Source organism: Pieris napi, chromosome 4 (genome assembly GCF_905475465.1).
Source record: "Pieris napi chromosome 4, ilPieNapi1.2, whole genome shotgun sequence".
Classification (NCBI taxonomy): Eukaryota; Metazoa; Arthropoda; class Insecta; order Lepidoptera; family Pieridae; genus Pieris; species Pieris napi.
The window spans coordinates 11,879,973-11,898,031 of NC_062237.1; the positions used below are offsets into that span (position 1 = coordinate 11,879,973).

The 18,059-nt window shown below is 31.2% G+C and overlaps 1 protein-coding gene across 2 annotated transcripts in view; it reads left to right on the plus strand.

Annotated features, from left to right (window-relative positions):
- The first annotated feature begins 5,784 nt into the window (after positions 1 to 5,784).
- The window catches only part of LOC125048749 (membrane-bound alkaline phosphatase-like), a 40,644-nt gene continuing 28,369 nt past the window's right edge, over positions 5,785 to 18,059 (plus strand). Inside the window, exons 1-2 of one of the 2 annotated variants that reach the window (XM_047647609.1) lie at positions 5,785 to 5,848; positions 12,399 to 12,700. In XM_047647609.1, the coding sequence (XP_047503565.1) occupies positions 5,800 to 5,848; positions 12,399 to 12,700 (351 nt within the window). In that variant the 5' untranslated portion in view covers positions 5,785 to 5,799. Of the gene's footprint in view, positions 5,849 to 8,858; positions 8,993 to 12,398; positions 12,701 to 18,059 lie in introns of those variants that run through there. The other variant, XM_047647608.1, reaches the window with a different exon arrangement.

An 18,059-nucleotide genomic window follows, 5' to 3' on the forward strand; every position in this document is an offset into this window, starting at 1 on the left:
CACAACAGTTCCACGATTATCATTTACTAAATCCCTTAACGTGTTAATAAAGATAATTCGTCAAAGCAAACAGTATAATACATCGTACCATCATTCGATCATTGTTTGATCACGGATACAACCGCAGAACAGTTGCGGTCTTTTTATCGTTCTAAACAAATATCTTAGAATTTAGACAATGTGTAATAAAGTGCTTGCCATTATTTTTCATTGTATTACCTTAAATAAAACATTGCTAGCGTAGAGGCATTTTTATTCACAAGCATGTATTCGATTCCTGGAGATGCCAGTTGATTTGTCTTTAAATGTTTAAAAAAAACAAAAACATCGTGATGACATCGATTTATAATTTATCCAAGTAAACATGCAGATAAGAAAGCCCGAGATATTTAACATAATATGATAAGGGTGACAGACCATAATTAAATCACTGATATCATTTTTATAGGCCTGTAACGCACCCGCGATGCTTCTTGTTGCTATTGTGAGTCTCCATATGAGCGGCTATTTCAATCAACATTGGTTAAACCAATAGGAAAATATTTGAGTGTAAGGATGGCTTTCTTGATACTTTTAATCAAATTATTAATTCAATATACATATATATAGAGCAGTGTTGGCCTAGTGGCTTCAGCGTGCGACTCTCATACTTGAGGTCGTAGGTTCGATCCCCGGCTGTGCACCAATGGATTTCTTTCTATGTGTGCATTTAACATTGGCTCGAACGGTGAAGGAAAACATCGTGAGGAAACCGACATGTCTTAGACCCAAAAAGTCGACGTGTGTCAGGCACTGGATGCTGAACACCTACTTGCCTATAAGGTTAAAAAATGATCATGAAACAGATTCCGAAATCTGAGGTCAAGACCTAATGAGGTTGTACCGCCACTGTTTTTTTATTTATTAATTAAATAAAATCCAGTAATCCCCGGATCAGACATAAATCATCTGATAAAGAATCATAAAGACCCTTGACCTCCTGAAATATATCAAAATATCAATTGGATATATTTGTTCGCCGTTTGTGCTATTGTGTGGGCGTCATTCATCCTAAGAAGGATGTGTGTCATTTGTGCAAAGTATTGTGATTGTATTGCATACGGAGATACGAAGATCATCTAACTAATGGGACAGATTAAATAATAATACTCGTACCTATGTAGTCTGTCTAAGTATCACTCTGTCCCATAATAGAAGGCTCGAATCAAATCTATAACAGTATTTCTTTTCTTTAGGCGCATGACGGTAAAATTTTTACCGAACGTCACGAAGATGTGCAGCGTTTTTGTCGAAGAAAAGGGAAAGAGCGATTAAGACCGATTGAGAGAGAGTGAATTACCTTATAGAAATTCTATTTTAAGATTAAAATTTCGTTAAGAGAATTTATGAAATATTAGAATTCTGTTTTTTGCAAAAAAAAAATTGAAATCTCAAATGACAAATTTTAAATTAAAATGGCTCGTGTTTTTACTATCGAAGAATTGAAAAAAAATTAATTTATTATTTGTATTTATTAATTTTCGACACTTATAATATTTTAATTAATTTCCTAATATATCTTCCTTTTTCCCTCCTTCTAAGTCTCGGAAATCTAAAGTTTTAGATTTGTATACATATGAACAAGAGTTAAAAATTTGTTTGTCAAAGAAGTTTCACTTCTGACATGTGTGCTTTGTACGCCCGCAATTTTTTTTAACTCCAGGGTTTCTCCCCAGATATTAAGGAATAAATATTCCAGATTAAATCGCTTTTTTTAAACTATTCAAATAGGCGATGTTTTGCGTGCTTTACTGTTTTTACATAATAAAAAACAGTTACAACTTTAAATAAAATCGAAGACATACCACATATTGGTATACTGCAAAAAAATATTTATTTATTTCCTTTTTTACCAGTAACTTAATACTAATATCATACAAAATTTATTACTATAAAAATTAAATCAAAACCAATATAAACAAAACAAAAAGAACCAAAACCCTAAACCTTTTTATAACTCATTAAATAATGTAATTCCTGTAAATGCAGCCAGTGTATCAAATATCATATACCACGCCTATATAAAATATACAAGAAATAGATACAGAATACCATTCCTACTATTTAGAATGTATGATAATTCAATAAAATGATTTCATATGTTTTTATATGACACTATCTCGCAACCTATTATGTAATCACAAAATGATTATTATATTACAAGATTGACGTAAAACTGATTGAACTGATGACAAGACATTCTTAATCACAATTTAAATTTAGACTATAATATGTGAAAGCAAGTCAGTTAATTTAGACTATAAGTGTTGACCTCACGCTTCAAAGTGGCCGCGAAGTCGACTTTGACCCGATACGCTTTACATGCAGATAAACGAATCAACGTCCAAAACTTTTAAATAAAAATGCCAACGTGAAGTTGCAAAGCCAACTTTTTTTTAGTTAAAACTAGTTTTGATATTAATAATATAAGCTTTTATTCAGACAGAATTTTACATAATTTTAATCTTAAACTAGCGTCTCTAGTGTCGGTGTCACAACCCATCTGTTTGCCTTACTTTGGCAAAGGCCTCCTCCATTTCTTTCCACTCTCCTCTGTTCTAAGATTTCCTTGTCCATATTTTCTCAGTTACGGTTTTTATTTTGTCCTACCTTCGAAAATGTAGACATTTTCTTTTCTTATTTCTTGAGTAGGTACCAATATATGAATTTTTGTTCCACTTTTCACCCTCCAAATACTAGGTTTTGATAATATATAATAAAAACATAAATACACAGTACATAAGTAAATAAATAAACATAAAAATAAATATATACCTTTTAAGTCTGGGCTTCAGATATCTGTATCTGTTCCGAAATCATTGATGAACCTTCCTGACATACAACGTCGACTTTTTGGTGTAAGGCATTCCTTCACCGTACGAGCGAGTGTTAAATGTTTTTTGGTGCACAGCCGGGGGTCGAACCTACGACCCCAGGGATGAGGGTCAAGCTGAAGCCACTAGGCTACGACTCAAAACAGAGAAAATATATAATATCTAAATATCATAAATTTATCAAGCTATCATTTGTCCATAAATACCGTTTAACACCCTTACAATTCTCGTTCAGTTTAAGATTTGGCGGTAAACAAATAATAAGGTATATTCACAGTTGTTCGTTCTCCATATAAAAGTATATACCTAGTCCAGTTAAAATAGAATACTTACTCAAAAACTCATTAACTCATTACTCAAAAACATTTCAAGCCAAAGTTCCTTAATTTCCTGCTTCTTTTTGGGTTTTTACGTCAATAAAACGCGGGCTTGGAAGACATACTGATTTATTAATATTTCTTATTGTGGCGATAGATGCCACAGGGTTCTTGCGTAAAAAAAACATAAATCTTACCACCGGACTTTCAAATGGTGTGTATGTATGATTGTCGACGCCATATGTCCCATATAGGAGCATTAATACAACAAAAAAGGGTATATAGTAATATTAATAATATAAATAATTCATAACTCTTAAGGAACATATTTATAGAGCATAATTGTTTTTGTTTTCTCCAAGAATCAAACCAGATGATAAGTCTAATACGATATTGTCATGAAATGTTGCACCATTGCGTAATATATGCTTATCAGATGTTTCTTAGTATGATAATTCAATCTTTTATCTTTATCGGTTTGTGCGAGGATAATGCAATGAAATTTATTTTATTTCTTGTTATTAATAGAAATTTCATACGAGGTAATGCAGAGATAAAAATAAATTGTAATCTATAAATATTATTATAAATAATTGCAATGACTATTGACAGAAATTATAATGAAATAAAGAAACTTATTTTATTAACATAATTTTATAATCAATAAAAGTTGAGTTTGTTTCGAAAACAGAGAAAGAAATGAGTAGAGAACATAGACCAGCTGCTCTAAATGGAAGCATCAAATCAGTACAGTAGAATATGTAAATAAAAATAAATTAGTGGCGATACCTTTTTAGGTTTTTAGGTTCGGGGTTCGCTAGGCATTCTACCCAAGGGCCCCAAGGTCCCACATACAGCTCAAGCACGACCTGCGGGCCACTAGATACCAAGACCTCTTGAACCACCAGCCAGTCTACGGTCGACCCCAGAACTCTTTTTTTTTTTTAATGAGGTGAAAATGCGCTAACGCAGGCCCGCGCCAAGGATGTCGAGCTTGATGAGGGGACTGTGGGGCTGGGTCTACACTCAAATCCCTCTGCTATTCAGAGGGGTTTGGGTTAGACCCCACCCACTAAAAACACGTCAGCCCTTAAGATGCCTCGGGGTTCGCCAGGCATGCTACCCAAGGACCCCAGACCCCTACATATTTAATGTGGGATATATTTGTTTTCAAGTTAGGTATAAATGTTCAGACGAAGCCAGGACTGGGCGCTAATCGATATAAACATTTCTGTGATTATTTTAAATAGTGAAAGTTAAATATTTGTTCCTTATATAATAAGAATTAGTTTTGGCCTACCACCAAGCTTCGCCGAGAGACACTATGAAGATAACATCCCTCTAGTTGGTATTAAGATAATGATATCTTTAATATGTTACCGTCAAATTGTAAATTATAATCGAACACGCGATATTGTGAACTGTTCGGGAATTATCGGTAACACTGCGCGCAGTTTAAATCATTTTTTATTTCATTGCCACAAACCGTCAATTTGTAAAATGATGTATGACATAATTGCTTGAGGCTGAGAATAAAAATTTGCCTAAAAGCACGATGTTTGTCCTTTATTTTGCAACATCTTCCTAATGCGTAAAAAGGAGATAAAATAATGTTTGTCGCTTTAGATTTATAAAAGTTGCTTATTTTTATTTTAAGGCCTCATGACGTCATGTTCCTCTCACCCTGCCATATACGGTATAAATATCTTGTATAGTATTTAGAATTTAACCATGCCATACATTTGTTATAATAGTAAAATATATTTGAAAATTTTGAAATATTCTTATATATTTTCAACACTCGAATAATTTGATTAATTATTGCTGTGTTTAAAAAATTTAAGGGCCATCTCTAAATATTCTTTTTCAAGTTAATTAAATCTCGAATCTTTACTAAGACATTGTTAAAAATATTTAAATTATGTCAGATAACAGTTTGCGTCAGCGGCATCCGTATAAAGCCCACGGGAGTTCAGCGTGGTGATGTTTTATATACAGCGTGTTCAAGAATCTCACTATACATAAGTATGAATAAATATTTAAATAAAACTTAATTATGAATATTATTAACGCTTTACAGTAGTCGTTAAAACATTCTGATTAAGGATTCTTTGAATTTAAAATCATCAAAACGTTAAATTAAAAATAGTGCCATTAAACTATTCGGAATAAAAATACTATACTACTGTACTAATATATGTTGGCCTGGAGTTTATTAAACTATTATTATTATTAAAATAGTAAATAGTTTTCACAATTCGCAATATACCTGTTTAACAATAAAAGTATTAAGAACATAATCTCTATTGATTTTTCCATATTATTGTGTTGCGGAATAGGTTTTTTTCATTAGAAATAACAATAATTTGTGCATCAATATGAAGCGCATAAGGTTTTTTATGTTTTTTGAGTCCATAAAAATATTTTAGCTGTGATTACTAGTATTATAGTTTTTCTATATCCAGGACGAATTCTTTATGAAATATGTTGATTATCTGCAGGTCAAAGGTGTTCGTTTAACAATTATCATCCTGTTTATAATTATCTTAAGTATTAAAGCGGTGATGAGTTGAGATAAAATTCAGTACAAGACCACGCCCACAATCGACATGTCTTGGCTCTTACTATTCGTACTCGTGCCGGTACTAGGCTATTATGGTATGTACATATTTAACGGTTAGGTTATTTTACGAATAACGAGACGTTTTCTAACGCTATATTCCAGCGATTAAGCGTGCGTTATAGAAACGGCCCACGTTATTTTTTTGCACGCAAAGTAAATTCGCGAATTTTAAATTTATCCTCACCGGTGGAATTCAAAATAGCAGAAATATTCAAAGTTATCAATGTTATCTATAGAGTCAATCGTATTGTCAAAATATTATTACATATTATATGGGGACTATATTATACATATTTAATTTTCGACACAAATTTTACTGACATACTTTTTCTCAAGGTTGTTTGAATTATCTTAGCAAAATTATTGCCTTATGTCTTAGAAAAAAAAGGTGGAGAATTATTCTTAATAACTTCTTCTCACTCTTGACAGTCTTATGAACTAAATAATATTATATTCTTAATCTAAACTAATTTACAAAGAGGAAAGAATTTTCTTTGTCTGTAACGAATAAACTCAAATACTGGACCGATTTCAAAATCACCATTATACAACATTATGCCAGAGTTACATAGGCCTGTATTTCCAAAATATTGAAAATGATTTTATATTATCAACTTAGGATACAAAAAATACACTTACAATAACTAGTTTTCCTGAAACAATTAAATCATTTCGAACCACAAATAAACATAATTATTTATGTATAATTTGATTTAATTGATCTTAATTTATTTATTATTTGACATTAAATTATATATTTAAATATCACGTTCTGATCTAAATTTACGAGAAACAGAATTTAATATTGTTTAAATTTAACTAAAACGTAAATGTATATCGTTATTGTCATTTATTAAGAAGTTTTATTAACTATAATATTATAACGAACTATTGAAAAATATTTAATCACAGATAATATAAATAATTATTGTTGGACACAAGCACCCTGGACAAATCAAAGAGAATAATTTTCATATAACTATCGAAATATAAGATAATATATTATATAATTATATAAAGTATATTTATATAATTATATATGGTTTACACACATCGGACATGTTGACATGTTTAATTCCTTATTTATCTTTATGCTCGAGAGAACCACGTGTTTACCACCACGTGTTTGTGTAACCACTAAAACAAATGTAGGAAAAATAATAAAAAAATGAATAAGTACCATTCTGCCAAATCAAAACGATGATTATTTATTTTATTAGGCGTTAGAACCTGTCTCAGTAAGCTACCAAACATGTTAACGTAATAATTAATTAGATCTAAGCAATGAAGTGAAAAAAAAACAATTTTTTGAATTCTTTTGACTTGCTAGAATAGGGAATATAGGACAAAAACTCAATATTAAAATCGGAATCAGATCAATCCGTGACTCTGCCTATTAAAGAAACGGTGTGTCAGTTTGTAGTTGAATACAAAAAAAAAAATGTATTTTTTAAAAAGGCGCTCTGCACATATATAAGATATAAAATTACCCACTAACTAAACTAAACCAATCAATATAATAAAAAATTGTTTTTATTTAAATAGATGTCATACTATATTTCGTTTACACATATTATTGATGTGTTACAAAATTATATTTTTTATTAATAGCAATTAAAAAAAAGCAATGTATTAGGGAACTCTATAGCATTCTAATGCGAAAGTTTTTTTTATATTCAGTAGTTATTCGGACCATAATACAAATATGTTTAATAGTATTATTATACATTTATTAAGGTACAAGTGTTATATCTATAAAATAATTTTAATATTTTATTTATTTAAATAAAACCTAAACATAACAATCAAATATACAGTATTTACAATTTTCTTTACCTAATAAAAATAATTATATATTAATAAAAAGAAATTTCAAACAAATTTAAAAAGTTGGGTCCATGTGGCAGTATCTTAAAATAATTACATTTAATCCAATTTATTAATACAATGATGAAGAAAATCTGTGTTTACAATAAAGCAATTATCGTAAGGAGATAAAGTCGATAAGATGCGGCACGTGTCAAACAATTATATGGAGATAATATATCCATGCCTTAGGATTTTATTAAGCAATTGACAATACTATGTTTCCACCTTCGTGGTTTAGTGGTTAATAACGCAGAACGGGTTCGATGTTCCGGAGATTTTTGTCCATCAGTAAGGAACTTGCAGAGTATAATCTGCCTGTTCACAGGTCTCTCGATCTTTTAATTAGAGATCTAATCAAATGTCCATTTATTGTTCGAGTTGGTTGGTTCCGCGACTGATCCTATACGAAACTTTAACTTAAACAAATCTTCCCCTGCCAATGGACGTAACGATGTAATATGCGCGAATTTTAGAAAAACAACTAAATAATACAATAAAATAAATACAATGGTCAATAAAGTACGTAATTTACGATATAATACGTCAATTTCATATTTTTCCAATAGACACATAAATTGTCCATAGATATATCTAATAATTAATACACCTAATGGCAGGTGAACAAATATTAGGGACATAATAAAAATAAGTAATTTTTTATTTTTTTTTAAAAACAATTCACACCAATTGACCGAGTCCCATCCTAAGCTGGTGAAGCTTGTGTTATGGGTACTAGGCAACGGATATACATACATATTATAGATAGATAGACATATAAATACATATTTAAACACCCAAGACCTAAACACAACACCAAATGCTCATCACATCGATGTTCGTCTCAGCCGGGGATCGAACCCGGGACCCATGGATTCGCAGTCAACCAATTAGTCGTCAAAATAATAAATATGATCCATAAAATCGTTTATTATTTACAGACATTTGGACAATTCTTCGTCTTATTATAATTACTCCTATAAATGATATTTTGTAATTGGCAAGGTCTGATAAAGGACTCCAAATTATCTTGTAAATTAAAAAATAATTTAAGTTTCATTTCTTAATACATTTCCGGTTACTTTTGTATAACGATACTAACTACTAATTACTAAAGAGTAATTATAATATGACAAGCGAATGGTATTATTGTGTAATTAAAGTTTAATATCTTAGCGAGTTAAGGTAACGCGCAGGAGTCAACCAAATAAGGTGTAGTACAATAATTCGTGCGCCGGCGCACGGACGTAAACGAGAAATGTTGCTCGCGAGTGTTTTTATACAAATTGTATTTATTTATACAGTTTATTCAGGTAGGTTTTATTTTATAATTATGTAAAATATTTGAATAGGAAATAATTTAATTGTCCGCCATTATTTTTTCGCGTGTTAATTAAATGATCAAATTTGCATACCTTCCCTTTTATAATAACTTTTTTATTATCAATTAAAGGAAACAGGTTTTGTCGCTGCTTTTTTATATGCCAACACATATGTATATAGTAATTATTCTTAAAGAAGAACTACAAAGGTTTGAATTACCGACCAAAAGATTAGGCCGGCAACGCAATTGCGAGCATGCTGGCAATGTGAGGGTACCTTTGTCGGTATAGTTGTGAAGTTATAACTTAGCATAAGATGAGCCCATTTATATATAAAAAATGACAGAAACCATACAACGCATATTTGTTCATTAATAAATTGAAACAATAATAATAGTCAATAATCATCATCATCATCAATCTATGTAATTTATTAAGAAATCTACAATTAATAACTTCAACAGTTTATATTTTTTGAAAGCCGTTATCTCAGAAGCTTTCAAATTAAAAAAAAAATTGTAGTCCTGATCGAGGAAAACTAGGCTATATAATATAATATACCACAGAATTAACATACGCGAAACCGACATATTTATTAATTTATTCACATTTTATTGCACTTAATTTCTAATATTAATAAGGTAGTGCACAGTGCCTTATCGATATTAAGCGATCTTTTCCTGGCAGCCCTAAATTTTTTTATAAATGATAATAATTAATTAAGACCCATAGTACATCAAAAGACTTAATTATTTTATTTATTAACAATTCGTTGCATACAGAGATATAATACAATTGACATAATTAAATGAAAAGGAGGCCAACTGGCGGCCTTATCGCTTTCGAGCGATCTCTTCTAGACAACCACTGTGAAAAGAAAAGAAAAGATATTACATAATACATATAATTATTAAGACTAGAGTAATAAGTATATATTTTTTTAAACATTACGTTTTTAGTTAGTCTTCTTAATATTTCTATTCCGTAGTTTGATAGCATTACATAGTAAATATCTGTGACTATATTTTGTTCAATAACATAGCCAGTTGGATAAATTAACTAAAAATTAGCGCAAGATTCATTCAGTATTTTCTCAGACTAATCAAGAGACTGGACTTGATATCGCTTAATATAAAATTATATAATCATTGAGCTAAAATCACTGTAAATAATTCTTCATCAGGATTAGAAACTTGTAAATATGTATAATTGTATTATAACCGTTCATTTGTCCGATAAAAAATACTTATTTTTAAGTTTTGTATTGATTGCTCTAATGAATCGTAATTAATGTTAATAAATGTATGGATTCTTTACTCGAATGTCACACCTATTGATGATTTTCAAAACAAATTTAAGATAACTTTACAAAGACCAGTAACATACTTGCGATCCAGAAGAGCTTCCAGAAATACATTGCCAGCAATCTTGGATTTTTATTTTTTTTAATTAACTTTATTAAATAAGACATGAATTTAGGAACCTTATTTTTTTAATATGAAACATTTTTAGTTACTTTAAGGGTCTGTTTCACAATGTTTGGATAAAGTACCAAAATATAGCTATGCAACACATAAATTATTTGGAAGATAAATTGTGCTATTTGACATTCATCGGACTCATAGCTTATGATGGACTTTGTGTGACGAATAGCGCTATCTGGCAATCGTGAAACGCAACAATAGTGTTTATCCTACCAATAAGTAATAAATAGCTAATTTGGAATTATGTAGATCTTATCCGTACATTGTGAAACAGACCCTAAAAGTATAAATAAACAAATGCCTAATAGCTGAGGCCAAGTCAAGCAAAAAAACGCGGCCGTACCATCCTCTTTTCGTAACAGTTCAGGTAATTTTCGACCCCCAATAACTTCTTTGGGGAAAAAACTAGAAGCCTAAATATATTTTTTCTATATATTTATTTAAAACTTAAAATATTTTTTATATTGATATGGTCACTATAAGATGTTGTTCGGTAAGCTAATAACGTAACTTAAGACAGAAAGTCCCATAAGTAAAAAAAATTAACCAACTTCTTACGGTAGAAGAATTGAATTACGACTTGGTTTTTTTAAAAGTTGTTTTAATAGCGAAAATAATACATTTTATTAAATATTTATTCATTTACTATTGTCGAATTAGTATTTTCGTAGAATATCAAAGATAATAATGTTATACCAGCTGATTCACGCTTGTTAACTCCTTTATAAGTGACCGCTCTTGGAGAGAGTGGCGGACGAGTAAGAGTATGTGAGATAGAAGTCCAAAACTCTCATTCTCCGATTGCAGACATAGGACCGATAGCTTCCAAGACTGCCATATAATTGCATTATTTAAAATCAAAATGGCCTAAAACCTATTTAAATTTTCGACTCACTCGACTCGATTTTAAATTTCCGCAATATTTCTTACAAAATAGCGAAATTTAAATATTGAGGAAAATATTTTTCTAGAATACTACAATTTGTTACTTATTAGTTATGCAAATCACTTTATTATGAGGATAACATTTGTAAAGGAACGTGCCGATATCTTAAACATCGTATGGTGAAACAGATAAAATTTATCTCTGTATTGGTCTATTGTACAACATTGTATGAATCAGTATTTTTCTTAACGTGAATGTATATTTAAAAAAAAATTAAGTTTATTTTTGGTACTTGGGCCCCAAATTGGATAACTGAGTTTACAGTGCCTTGTTATCTACAGTATGCAGTCTAAATAATATTAACCAATATATTTCAATAGAACCCTCTAATTTAATTTAATTCAGATTCTTACCATAACATAGATACACTTTTAATTATATGTTTAAATAACCGGAAGATTTTCAATAAAGCAAATAGTTGCTCCTAGTAGTGTTCCTGGATAAGACCCTTATAGTCTAGTAACTATAAGTGCGAATTCCAACGCTAATATCTTGCTCAAACAGTGATGTAAAACATCATAAATCCACCCCGTCAAAAACTATATCTTCTTGCTTATAAAGAAAACTGTTTAAAATACAGAAATCTGAGACCACGTACAAGGGTTGTCGTTAGTATAGAGAAAAAAGATTTAAAAAATCCGTTTCCCAGGAAAATAATAATCATACTGGTTGCAAGCACAAACAATGAAAAGCACCCACTTGTATACACAATTGCGAGAGTAACCTCGGATCCGTCTTAACGCGGCCTTACGGGAACTACCCGAGGTAGTTCGAGCGGGTATTGCCCACCCAATCTCTGAACATCAGAATTTTGGGCGGTGAAAATGGGCGAGCCACATATACCCCTGCTACCGAAAGTAGTAGTAGCAGGGGCTATCATTTCTCTATATCAAAACAAATGGGTGACTACAAACTATTGCTAACCTGAAAACTATAATTAATAGGAAATTCGATATTATGTTCACAGAAGATGCCGTCTCGACGCCGAAGCCGAAGAAAATTCTGGACACCATCATGAACCCATTATACATTCCAGCTGAGGAGAAACACGGGTCCTACTGGAAAAAATCTGCAGCGGAGACCCTAAAAGCCAAGCTGAAAGAGAAAATAAATACCAATAAAGCCAAAAATGGTATACTTTTCATCGGTGATGGTATGTCACTAGCGACTGTCATGGCTGCGAGAACTTATGGTGGACAAATGGACAGAAACTTAGGAGAGGACAATACATTGGAATTCGAAAAGTTTCCGGTGTCTGGATTGGCCCGGGTAAGTGTTACAATTTTTTTGATTAATTTAAAACTAATTCAAACGTCTTAAAAAAGTCAATCTTTGACTAAATTAAACACACCGATCCTACTAAAACTTCAGTATGCCAAAATGCAGTATATTTTTGACGTACGGTAATAATAATTATTTATTTGCAAGAATATGGTACAAAAATGTTATGGTGGTACAATCTTAACTTCACATAATCTGCCACACATAATGGCGTGCAAATTTGTCTTGAAAAGATTTTTACATAGAAGTTACATACATTGTGAGTCACACCAATTCTTATTTTATAACTACGTCATCACATTATTAAAATTTATTAGTACGTTATCAAATTAATATTAATTATAATCTTTCACGCAAATAATCATGAATAGAATAGTATTTTTTTTCAAAAGTAGCACATAAAGACGAATTTTTAAAACTCTAGTAGGAACCTCTTTGAATGTTTTTGGTTCTATTTTATAAACCTTGATTGCCATACAATATGTGTTTTGTTTTACAATTCCAGATTAATTCTTGGCATAGCCAATTTCTCCCTAAAATGATAGAATAATATAAACAATAGAAAGCTCATGATTAATGTAAACTAAAGCAATAGATACCAAAAAATTGTCTTCTGGGACGGGCATTTATGCATTCAAAACACCAAGACTGTAAAACGGCAATATCTCCAGAATATAGCACTAAATATCTTAATATTTTTCATGTAATTATTATTTCATACACATACCATACCTAAATCGATACACATCTGATTAAATAATAATTACTAATACATTAAACGCCGCTGAAAAGAGACCACGTCGTACCAAGTTCGACGTGTTGTCGTCTGACTGGACAAAAGACGTTGTGATGCGATTTTGTTTGTTAAAAAGCTGTCGTGATCGAGCTGGTTTACAGCTATTAAGTAACATATTTTTTAACTTTTGAGATAAAGTACAGCCTTGCGATTCTGTAACTCACTTTTCGAACTCTCACTGCGGTTTTCCTTATAAATAAGGAGGGAGCTTGAAGTTTATTGTTTATCAGAATGCCAAATCGTAAAATGACTGCTTCACGACTGATTTAACGAAAAGTGAGTTACAGAATCGCAAGGCAGTACTCTGAGATACTTTGATGTGGGAGAAACACGGGGAATTACATAATTTTTTCTTGTTTTTAATATTACCTTTATTTGGTGCACGCTAAGTACATGGAACATATTTTAAAAGTTATCCTTATTCACAATTGCATATTTTAAAATCCGACGTAAAGGTCACTTCATACCGGTCGGCAGGTTTTTACCCGTGTATTTCTGCCTGAATTGTTGAGGAAAATTTAACATGTGACAAGAAAGTGTCTTAAAGTTAGCATATCGGTTTTCATGTAGCTATTTGTTTTACAGTCTCATTAACATTGATAACTGTACTGAAGCTTAAAAAATTATAATTAAAGAAATCATACATAAAAATACAAACACTGATCCTTAATCAAAAATAGGCCTAACTCATTTTGGGTCCAATTATCAATACTGTGAAGAGGTATCAGATTCATAATCTGGTCTTGTTTTATATATATACAAATTTACAATATTGTAATAATAATAACAATCGCATATAAAATAATGAAATATACATTTTAAAAAGGGCCCTTAACAAAGTATCAATCCCCATCATTTTGTCCACAAACGTTATAATTCCAAACCACGAATCTATCAAATTGTTAGACCTCCCGAAATCCATTTCAAATCCTTCAAAAAGCAGTAAAACTAAATACGGTTAGAATAACCCCCAAATTTCAATAAGATTCAAAAAAACTGTGTTCATTTATCTTGGGCCCGTGTGCAACAGTGTACCAGGAACATGAATCGATCCTGAGTTACCAAACATAATAATAATAAATAGAAAACTAAAACAAATTTGTAAAGTTTGGTCCCTGTGGCAGTGTACAGTTGCTGGCAGCATTTTAAACTTAAAAACTTTTTTGTGCAAAAAAATATATAATTTCTTCAGAACGCGACTGAATCTCACTTGGTGGGTGATTTCACTGTTGGTTGTGAGTTGGAGCTAGACAACGAAGCTTTTTTATTTATAAAATTAACAAATGACAACACGCAATAATATTTCAAAAAGCAATATTATTTTACTTGAACAATTTTAAAGTTGCATGAAATATATACGTGCAGATCCCGGGATAGTTATATAATATAATAGATACATTTTTTTTTTCTGCGGAAGTTTTAATAAGTAGCTTTACCCCGCTTTGACGTATAAACAAAACAGAGATGTAAAATCATAGTGCAGCAAGTGTCAATATCGCTATTTAGCAACCATTTCGTATACAGTGGTATAGTGGTAGCAACATTAAGATCGTGTATTTGAGCCCTGACTGCAGTTTCATTCTCGTGCGGTTCGTGCAGTGAAGGAATACATCGCCAATCGTTTTGTATTATTAAGAATATTTAATTTATTATAATTAATTAGTTTTTATGATCTAGGTATGAATGATATTAGATTGTTTTTGGAAAGCGGTGCCAAGTCATAACAGTATAATATATATTAATCGATGTCGCTTTCGAAAGGTCATCTAGCCAGATTTTATTATGTAAATACTAGACTGGAGAAAGATGAGCTGGCGGGTCACTTACCGCCTACCGCCGTCTATTTGTACCTGCAACGCCATAATATGTATTGTGTTGTTATGAGAATGGTGGAAGGTAAAGCGGAGCGGAGTGTAACTTTTTAAAAAGCCGGCAACGCACTCGCGAGCCCTCGCCCTTGAGAGTATCTATGGATGGCGGTAACTCTTAATGAATGATAGTTATTTCGGCAATGTATTTGCGTGTTGTTTCCACGAGAATGTAAGTGCGTGCTTCTATTTCACTATGCCTCCTGCTGATAGAGGACAAATCTTTGTTTTTAATTTATTTTATTATTATTTGTTACTTAAGATGTCATGTGGAACATGGTGTAATGCTTGCAGCTCCTTACAAACGTTGTGTAAAACAAAAAACTTGGCGATTAAAAGGAGTGGCGGAGACTTTATTGCCAGTTCTTCTCTTCCGTTCTACGCCCTTGATTTGAGAACTGGCAGTAAATGTAAAATTAGAAGCATTTTTATTAATATTTTATTTTTTGTGACGTTCAATGTACACTTATGTGTACTTATGTGTGTTACCTATATGAATAAATGATTTTGACTTTGAAATCAGGTAAATCAGGCGAGCCTCCTACCCGCTTGCCTCCTTTTCTATAAAAAATAACCTCCTTCGAGTATTATCTATGTATCCGCTAGCAAGGCGGTACGTATATAATATACGTTAATAGAAGGATATTGGGTTACCGAAGTTCCACTCCTATTGAAAAATCCTTATCATTAATTTATATAGCTTTTACAAATAACAATAACTTGTCAGTTAAATAACATTCAAATCCAGTTGTTGTTAAACAAGATTTATAAATCGTCGCACTTTTTAAGCCAATCACGTAATCATCGAATCGGTAACAATTTTTTGCAGATTTTTTTGGCGAACCGTGTCAACGACTGATTGATGTCACAATCTTTCGTTTCTTATTTCGAAAGTTGCCAATACCGGTTTATAACTGTTCAAAAGCATATTCTTTGAATTGTTTATCGTTGAGAGAATGAAAGATGCATTTTGATTTTATATATCTTTTTACGAACGTAAATGTTGTAATGAATACATAGCAAGACAAAAGCATGTGTTTTTTTAATATGTTCTAGCTTTGTTGGCGTCAGAATTATAATTAACTTATGTAAATATTTACTAGCTGACCCGGCAAACGTTGTTTTGCCATGTATATTATTACTAGGAAACATTTTTTTATTTCAATAAAAATAACTATCTACTGTAATAAAAAATAGGGGTTGATCGTAGAGGGGTGAAAATTAGGGGTTGTATGTATTTTAGTATGTTGTATCATAAAAAAAATAAAAACAATAACAATTATCTACAAAATAAAAACAAAAGTTTTGGCGTGGACACGCTCTTATCACTTAGGGGTTTAAAAGATAGATAGTAGCCGATTCTCAGACTTACTGAATATGCATAAAAAATTTCATAAGAATCGATCAAGCCGTTTCGAAGGAGTTTGGGAACGAACATTGTGACACAAGTATTTTATTTTATTTTGCAAATTTTTTATTTTTTTTATTATATATTAGATGCATAACTTATGTTACTAACATTGGTAACTAGGATAATGCACTACTATTAACAGCAAAATTTAGAAAGATGTCTACTAACCTATTGTTCAACATTATTTCTTTTAAGTTCGACTCTATTACTTTCATTACCATAACTTGTTCTGTATTATACCTGTTTTCAATTTTGTAAGTTTTTGCATAACAATGGTCAAAGAGCCAAATTTTATACGGATTTTTTGGCACCGACATCCAAAAATTAGCGTACATATACGCTTTGTGAATTAACATTTAACAAATTCGTTCAAAATTCACTAAATTTATCCTTAAACACGTTTATGCTGTACTGATATACTAATATTGATATTCAACTTATTATGAGTGATTTAAAGAAAAACAAAACAAAAGTAGGTAATGACTGTTTAATAAAAAACTAAAAAAATAAAAACTGAATAATAGGAACTACGACTAATGGACAATCATTCTAAGAAAACTATCTAAATATTAGAATTAACATAAATAAATAAGATGGAAGAATTTTTATTTTAATTACTAAAACAAAACGTCTTAACATTCGACAACCAATTAATATAAGTCAATATCACAAAAAATATAATTTATAATCAACAATCTTATAGACGGCAATTTCAGTCAGTCCTTATCTTTTTTATAACTACCCTCAACTTATTATAAACTTATTTTCTTAGTTATGTATTAAAAAAAATCTAAATGTAATGTAAAGTAATTAATATAAATAATTCAATGGCGCTACAACCTTTTTAGGTTTGGGCCTCAGATTTCTGTATCTGTTTCATGATCATTAGTTAATTTAATAGACAAGTAGGGGATTCTGTACCTGAGGCACGCCGTCGACTTTTTTGGGTCTAAGGCAAGCCGGTTTCCTCAAGGCAAGGCAAGGCGAATGTTAAATGCGCACATAGAAGGAAAGTTCATTGGTTCACAGCCGGGGATCGAAACTACGACCTCATAGTTGAGATGAGAGTCTCACGCTGAAGCCACTTGGCCAACACTGCTCTAATAAAAGGAATAAACGCAACTTAAATTTAATAATTTCCTATAAGGTATGTTGGAGCAACTATTTCTTCAGATAAGTGTTGCTCTAGTGACGTACAGCGTGCGACTCTCATCCTGTGATCATAGATTCTACGCCCGGCTGTGCACCAATAGACTTGCTGTCTTGTGCTTT